The sequence below is a fragment of the Aquarana catesbeiana genome, linkage group LG09 (assembly GCF_042186555.1).
Source record: "Aquarana catesbeiana isolate 2022-GZ linkage group LG09, ASM4218655v1, whole genome shotgun sequence".
Lineage (NCBI taxonomy): Eukaryota > Metazoa > Chordata > Amphibia > Anura > Ranidae > Aquarana > Aquarana catesbeiana.
Genome location: NC_133332.1, coordinates 301215872 through 301224614, shown reverse-complemented (window position 1 = coordinate 301224614; position 8743 = coordinate 301215872). Strand labels below are relative to the sequence as shown.

Below are 8743 nucleotides of genomic sequence, written 5' to 3'. Positions count from 1 at the left end.
CTAGTATGCAAGATAAAGTCTGGGCAAAGTGGCTGGACAATGTCCATGGGGGTTATTGATTATAATATAGATATTTCTATATACAAGATGCTTGGGGCCACTGTGGATAGAAGGGACTAAAGTTTACTTTTGCTATATTAGATGTGGATTGATGTTTAACTTGACAAATAAGGCTTCGATCACAGCTCAGTTAAAATACCTTTTTATAATTTTTTTTTTTGACTTGATTGACGTTATGCAATGTGATTGGATCTTGAACTTGCATTTATATTTTGGCACAATGTGTATGATGTGTTTTGTTTGTTTTTGTCTAAGGAAATAAACAAAAAGATTTATAAAAAAAAAAATAAAAAAAAAAAATAAGTTGATGGAGGAATCGGTTCAGTTTTTTTTTTTTTTTTTTACATTCAGTCAGCTGGCTGAACAAGAAAAAAACTGACCAATTTTATGGGCAGCTTAACCACTGCTGCCTTTCATCCCTTGCTTGTTATACCTGTGGTCAGATGGCTGCAGTGTTAAACCTAAGTATTGTTTGCTGGAAACTACTCATCTCATTTACTGGTTGTCTCGTGTTGGTACATATGAGTAGAACACTTTAGCTAAAGTACTGGACTGCCAGAAATGCAAAAAGTGTTTGATCCACATGGCCTTTGGGCTATATTAAAATAATGACTTTTCTGACTTGCTCTTCATAATATTATCAGGGATCCTACTCAGCAGAGAAGCCTAAGCAACAGACTACAAAGCCGCTAAGATGGCGGCTCCCCCCTCCACAGCTCAGCACTCCAGTGAGCATGGTGGAGCAGAGCAGGAGAGTTGCTGATTGACAATCAGCAGCTCTCCTCTTGGGGAGCTGAGAGAACCGAGCCATCGGTGGTGTTCGATGGCTCGGTTCTCAGTGCAGAGACGCCAGGGGACCGATGCTGCATCTACCTAGGCGAGTATGATTATTGAAAAAAGCCAAACCCATACTTCTTTAAGTGTCCGTGGTTTATTCAGAAGCTAGAATGTCTCCCTAGTGGTGAATGGAAATAATAACAAACCTAGTGGATTCCATATTGAATGGCATTTCTGAGCTCAAATAAAGACATTTAGTGCTTTGAGACCTGGAGTCAGGGGGGGCAGCAGTGCACTTCCTACAGAGGGTGGGACTATGCACAAGCCAAAATAGGTCTTAGACGGCTTTCACACCAAGTCGCCCATAGCGTCGGCAGTAAAACGCCGCTATTCTTAGTCGGATTTAAGGCGCATTTCTCCCGCTACCGGGGTGCTTTTACCCCCCACTAGCGGCCGAGAAAGGGTTAAAACCCTTGGTGTGAAAGGGGTCTTAGGGCTTGCATCAAAATGTGCAGCAGTAATAATCCAGAAATCCGAGAATTGCTGGGAGCTGGAGGGGTTATATGGACTGTCCTTAACAGCTGTTTGCCAGAAAAGCTGAAAAATGGCAGCATGTAGTGTGGCTTCGTTGCCCAGATTCAGGACAGATTTACTTGACTATTTGAGTAATTCACAATTTGCCTGTAAAATGTGCAGTTTATACTTTTGAAGACGGCATGACTCACCTGCCCAGCCATCTTCTGTATCATTGTCCAGGTCATCCAATTCTTTAAGATCTTCAGCATTAATAATAGTGGCACGCGGAGCCCTTTCAGGTTGGGGCCGTTGTGGGCGTACCGGCCGGAAACTGCCATTAGGCCGGTTTTCTTTCCTGTTGGAAGAATTAACACAATACATGGAAACATTACAAGTAACATTTCATAATGAAAACTAATCTGATTTCAGCAGATAATGCAAAAACAAATATTTCACACATAACATTAAAGCGGAGTTCCAGTCATTTTTTTTGTTGATTAAAAGTCACTGACTTAATACAGACGTACACTCACTCACCTGTCCTACGATCCAGCGGTGCACTCACCCTAGCCGTGTTATCCCCTTGTCTTCCCTCAGCGGCCGCAGCATCTCTACTATGGGCACCCGGCTGTGACAGCTTGTGGCTTAGCAGCCGGGTTCCCAATGCGCATGTACGAGCGGCGCTGCGCTCTGACTGGTCCTGAAGTCTTCTAGGACCTGTCATGTCCCAGAAGGCTTTGGGAAGGAGAACTTCCGATCACTTAAGACGACTGGAACGGAAGTAGGAGTGGATACCTGTCAAAATCGGGTACCTGCTCTCCCTCCTCCCCAAAAGCTTTGTTTCACAAACAGGAGCCGGCCTTAAAAGCGAAAGTTCCAGGTGGCACTCTGCTTTAAGTTATGGATTAAATGTAGCTTACACATGTTTTACCGGCAACTTGCACCTCTTGTGTGAATGCAATGTACTTGGACATACCAAAGCTGCTCAAAAGCGTGCGTCTTGTGAATGTCAAAAAGCTTCAGAGTGCTAGTTTGTTTTGTATGTGAAATACAACCTCCATTGGTCAGAGGTCATGAGATATGCATGGAGACTTGCAGTACTGCATGGACAATGCACATTGTTCAAGCTGTGTACTTAATACCCGTGGCCACAAGCTCAAACTGCGCTCACATTTCCACTTACCCTTCATGACTGTTTATCTGGTATTGTCTAAAAGGTACACGAGGTTCAAGACGGGATTGGGAGGAGGTAAGGGTGGGGAAGGAAGCTCGATCCAATGTCCCAGTGGGTTCAGGTGGGTGCTGAGAACACATCTGAAAAGAGAACAAAGTTAGTTAATAATCCAAGATCTCAATCAAGACAATAAAAGGCTGATCATATGTGTATTTCATGCTAAAGTATTAGGCCTAAAGCATTCTAACTGTGGAGAACTAATAAAGCCAGTAGTTAGATGTGGCAGTCAATACTAAAAAAATGTTTGCGTTTGGTCAACCTCACCATAAAAGCAGCTGTCAGGGACATTTCTGGAAGAAATAAAAAAGGGCTGTCAGGTGGGTGACCCCTTAAGGGGAGTTAGTATTCTTACCTTGTGGGAGGGAGAGAAGGGGAAGTCAAAGCAGGGTGTCAAAAAAAGGGAGCACTACTTACAACAATTAGAAACCTTTAAGTAAAGTGTCTGGTAACGCCCTGGATAGCATTACAGAATCCCCAAACATGGCTAGGTTTGCACTGCAATAACTGACCACTTGCTTTGTGGTCATTGCTGCAAGCTCCACCCTTTCCACTGGATGCAAACTACTATTGGTTAGTAAGGGCACCCACCACAACAGTAATCACATTTGGCTGGAGGAGGTCAGGCTGGCACCATCAGGAAACCTGGCCCGTTGTTCAGAATAGAGTGCATCTAGAGGGCTATACAGCTAGTCTAAGGCAACATGGAGGAACCTGGGGATGCCTGCTATCAATTAAGTTTCGCTTTTTACAGTAAAACTGTCATTCCTTATTCTACCAAACATTGCTTGTGCCTATAGATGCTTTATTACTCCCTCAGGTCACAGATCTCTAGCAATCCATAGATAGCAGGTGTGAAATCTTACACTGGAAATCAGTTGAATTTTACACTTTCTTTCTGGATAAAATTACATCATCCCACCTTTGCGGAGGTCAGCCAATACAAAATATAAATAGTTTCAGGCAACTGGGAAGAGGGAGGAAAAAGGCTAAAGTGAAATAAAGTGGATTTTTTCACAGATTTTCACAGCTGCTATCTAGGTATTGATAGAGAGCGGTGACATGAGAGGCAGAAATAAAGAGCTTACAACAGCCTCTGTGCAGATACTGTTTGATGAGATAGTAGGATAAACAGCATAGTTCACAAAGTTTTCTAAAAGACTTCGAAAAACGAAGTGGTACATCTTGAAATTGAAAGTTCAATTTTGCAAATGACCTTGCTAAATGCCGTGTGTAATGAGTCATATTTTAGGCCTTTTTTTGCCTCTTAGTAAAGTTAACTTTTGCTTCAAGATGGTCCGATCGCTGCTAAGAAATACAGAACAAGGTGTGCTGCTTTTCTGACTCTTTCAGCTCAAGTATGATGCACAGTACTTTAGCAAATTAAATGTAATTTAGATGAGGATTATATCTGCATCTTGATCTATCAAAACCCCACGGTGTAGATTGTGCAATGCTAATATAAGGACACTTGTGAATTAGTTATATTATCGTTACTTAAAAACATTTAAAAAGAAATTAAAATATTTGCCTGACATTAACATAAAGTATGCACCCTACTGGCACTCACAAAAGCTGGCAGCATATCATGGTAGGTTGGTGGATGGTATGTGTTTCCCAAAAACTGTGAAGCCCCTTTTCGAGGAGGCTGAGCCGGACGTAGCGAAAGCTCCTTCGAATCGTTAGCTTGCGCCGCAGGGGGGGCCCCATCTCCAGAGATGGTGGACTTGCTGCCCGGCTCAGTAGGAGAGACGGTTGGAGATATGCCACTAGAGATGCTTCTCCCACCGCCCTCCCTCCAACTGGTGACATCTGAAACAGGAGCATAAAAAGATACCAAGATTAACACTTTCACCTTCCACTAACATGCTGGGGAACATGACAGATAAAGAGAAGGTGCAACTTCCATGTTCTTAATCCCTAGATCACTAAACAAAACATTAAAAAAAAGATTGATTTTTTGTTGTATGGATCGCTATTTCTTGTGTTCAGCAAGAATTGTATACATTTTGGAGAGCTGTGCCTTAGCAGTCCAGTCCCTATGACAGCAAGCAAAATGCCCTCAGGCCTACACTGACAGAATTCCAAAGACATGGCTCGCAGCAATTTCTAAAGGTTTGCATCATACATGACCAAGAGCTTGTACAAGCTTAAAAGTGGAAGGTAAACCTAACTATTCCCTCCCCCTGCCTCCTCCCTATCCTGCATAAAAAAAAAAAAAAAAAAAAAAAAAAATTAAAAAGCTGCGTGTAATTACATTTTTTTTTTTATCCGCTCTGGTCCAGTCACTTAATTAGCTCTGGCTCCCCTGGGTCAGAGAGTGGCTGCCCCAGGGGACAGGAGGGAGCTCTAACAGCTGGGCTATGGGTGCTGATCGGTGATGTCATGACTCTTGGAATTCACAGCCGTTGTCAAGCTCTCCACTACACAGGGAAACCGGAGCTGGTGAATCACGTGTCACCCTATCCGCAGAGGATGGTGCCATCTTAGTTTCCATTTAGATCTATAGTTGGCACATGGTAAGAAGCACACATGGCCAACTAGGACACCATCCATATGTGGTCCTGAAAGCTTGACAAAAGCACACCAGTAATCACCAGAGGCATGACTTAAATGTAGCACACACTGCACATATGCTAGCAGGCAAAATATTAAATCACTGCACAAAAATGCCATGTTTCATTGTTACGATTAGGGTACATGTCTATCGTGAAATTGCTTTGGGGAAACAGATTGGCGGATTAAAAATTCCACCCTAAAGTATTACTAAACCCAAGAACAAAAATGCAATTTATTACAATTTGCAAGTTTTTTGATGTAGTAGCTGCATTCGCTTTGTTTTTTCTACATTTTTAGATCATAAAGGGAAAAAATCCTTTAGGTCCACTGAGGGACATAGGAAGTCCTAAACCAATGAGTTATAATGCAACCTTTAGGAGGATAGGACGCGGTGGAATGTAAATCTGTTTACTACAAATGCTTTTTAAATAAAGCATTAGCAAAAGTAGGATCATAAACTGGGATGAGACAGACTGCAAAAAAAAAAAAAAAAAAGCATTTTAGTGCGTTTCCAAAAATCTTACTCTTTTCATTGAGGGACACAGGAAGTCAAACCTTTGGGATGACCAAAAGCATTCTGAGGAGTTGAAAACAAAGCAAACACTGACCAACAGGCCCAAGAAACAGACAACTGAAAACTTCCTGCAGCTCAAAGGGCTGCCTAAAGGCTGTTACGCCTGCAGCTGGCATCAAATGAGGCGGAAACATCCAACTGGCACTTAGGGAATATGAGAACAGATGACTAGGTGGCAGCCTTGCAAATCTGTAAACGGTTGCTTTATACTGAAAGGCCTGGAAGCCAATCCTATGAGACCATACGGTTGAAGGATTGTCGGCCTGAGCCACCTAGAAGCCAGTGTACACTTGCAGGATCCAATTGGGATGACTAAAAGGAAATCAGTCCTCATAAGTAGTGGCTGAAAGATTCCTACAGCCCAAACTAAAAATTCAAACAAACAATGGAGGAAAATTTACTATTGGTGAATAGGAGCCAGACAGAAGGGTAGAAAAATTATGCCCTGGTTGAGGTGAAGGGCAGAAACTACTTTAGGCAAGAAGAATATCTTGGGTCTCAATACTCCCATGACCCCATGCAAAACCAGAAATGGTTCCCTGCAGAATTAGACCACTAGTTCGGACACTTGCCTTTCAGAGGTGATTGCCAAGAAGAAACCTACCTTAAGTAGATAGAAATGTCTCACGCTTTGGCAAAAAGTCTGTCCCTGGATACAATCAACTAACATACTGGGAAGAGGATGGGCTAACCTTGGCCAATATGTAGGCTGGCCCAGATAACCCCCTCTTTTTTTTTTTTTTTTTGTTTGCCACTGTCCAAATCCTTCCATACATGGCAGTATAACCCAGCAGTATAGGAGGCGAGCAAAAAATACCAGTAATCATAAAAATGCAGTGCCCCTGTCACTACTTTTGAGCTGCAATGAAAGCACAAATAATCCTATCTTCTGTAAATTACCAATTTTCCTAACCCTCCATGTAATGGAGATAAGCAAAGGCAGACATGTTTGCAATCCAGTGAGCTCCCAACTTTCCACCTGGGCTGATGACAGTGCCTCTTCTACACTGAAATCCTAACATTGTCAGCCCTGTTTCCTGGCGCACAGAACTCCACCCATCCCCACTTCTTGCTTTCCCCAAAACCTGCATAAGCACAATGGCTGCATACAAATGCCAGGTCAGCACCTCACTATATTAAGGAAACCGGGACAAGCATGTCAGCCCTAAAGCAATCAATTTATGTACAAAAAGGTTCCTTTTTCAGTATAATTATCTTTCATAAATAGGAAGAGAAGCCAACATGCAGTCCAAATTTTATATGCGGTCATCCCCCTCCAATACATCGTGCTAGCAGATTACCTAATAAAGCACAATAGAACAAGCTTCTATTGCATTATTTTTATTTTTTTCTATAGCCAACATGATGAAGAGGAAAATTGTCAATCTTTTACATATAAATGAAAGCTACAGACACTGGCAAGTCAACACTAACCATCCCAACAGATTTCTCTAATCTCTAGTAAATCTAAACACAAAGTTTGCCCACGACAATTGTATCTTTTGCCAACACTATCTAGCCTATGGAGATACCATAATAATTGATACCCTAAAACTGATTTAAGTGAACTAAAACATGAGGACAACAGACAATAAAACGTTCAGAGCGGTTACCGGGAAGCAGGGCGAGGGGCTTACTCTGGGGGCGGAGGCTTGGTCCGGGCCCATACGACTGATCTAAGCCGCTCTTTTCTTTGCCAGCCTTGTCTTGCTCGCCAGCTGCTTTCAGTGTTGGAAATTCCTCTGGAGAGAAGGACAACAGTCGGTTTGAGCCCCTTGAACCTGCAGACACAAAATGGAACAGTCAAACAAAATAAGTCCCCAACCAAACTGCAATTTTAGTGGAGTTTTATACCGGCTTATCCCCAATCTAGAAAAATATGAGGCAGCTACCACACATAAAAATCTTCTGTCAGGTTTAAGCATGTGTGCCACTATCTCTAAACTTATGGAGACTTCACATCTTGGTATTGTATAAACTCTATAGGATGGATTGGAAACGGAGAATGACATGCATGTGTGGACCTGCATTGAAGATTCTAACTGCAGCCTCTTAAAGAGGGGAAAACTTTCAAAAGGCACTGCAGGGGACTGCACAGGACTGTGTTCCTGTGCAATTCTGGTGTGAACAGGCCCTAATAAAAGGGGAAATCTTACAATGGGTCCCCAAGGAATTCCCTTAAAGTGTTACTAAACCCAGAATCCTGCATTCACTATATCTGGTCCCCCACAGAACATGAAAATGCAATTTTAGTAAATATAAAACTACCAAATACCTTTTCTCATCAGCAGTATAAAGCAGTCTTGTGGCTTCTATCAGTGTCCGACCATGCGCTGTCTAAATTGACCCTTGTAGCTGTATGAATGTGAGTTAGTGACCTTAGATTGTAAGCTCGTTCAGGACAGGAAGTGATGTGAATGTACAATATATAGGTAAAGTGCTGAGTAAATTGACGGCGCTATATAAATACCTTAAATAAATAAATATACAGACTGATTTTACTGTTGTGGGTTTAGTAACACTTGAATTTTCTGGGATTTCCTCTCACTTCCTGTTTGGCTATGGAAATCTCCACATCGGGACATAGATTGAAGAATAAAAGAAAAAAAAAATCCAACAAGGGTTATAACAAGTGCAAGGGAAGGAGGAGGAGGAGGAGGAGGAGGAGGAGGAGGAGGAGGAGGAGGAGGAGGAGGAGGATATAATTAGGGATGCACCAAATGGGTTTTTTGGTGCCGAAACCGATACCGAAAATAAAATACACTAGGCTGAAAACCGAAACAGCACAGATACCGAAAGTGACCGTTTTTAAAAATATTTGTATACAGGAAGTGGTCAGAGGCTGGGGACATGGTACAGGAGATGCTAATTAAACTACTCATTAACCTACTCAGGACGAACGTGGGAAAAACAGACTGGCACCCCTTGTATCGACACACGTAGGGGAAGGGGACAGGACGGAACGCTACACACCATCTGTTGGGAACGATTAGAACGCCACCCCATTACCGTCCGCCGTCACCCCA

At 42.5% G+C, this 8743-nt stretch overlaps 1 protein-coding gene across 6 annotated transcripts in view; it reads right to left on the bottom strand.

Moving 5' to 3' along the window:
• Positions 1–8743, bottom strand: part of PRRC2B (proline rich coiled-coil 2B) — a 202285-nt gene that overhangs the window by 117713 nt on the left and 75829 nt on the right. For 5 of the 6 annotated variants that reach the window (XM_073600503.1, XM_073600505.1, XM_073600507.1 and 2 more), the window contains exons 6-9: positions 7331–7498; positions 4155–4396; positions 2537–2667; positions 1563–1708 (exon numbers count right to left, since the gene is read on the bottom strand). In XM_073600503.1, the coding sequence (XP_073456604.1) occupies positions 1563–1708; positions 2537–2667; positions 4155–4396; positions 7331–7498 (687 nt within the window). The remainder of the gene's footprint in view (positions 1–1562; positions 1709–2536; positions 2668–4154; positions 4397–7330; positions 7499–8743) is intronic. The other variant, XM_073600504.1, reaches the window with a different exon arrangement.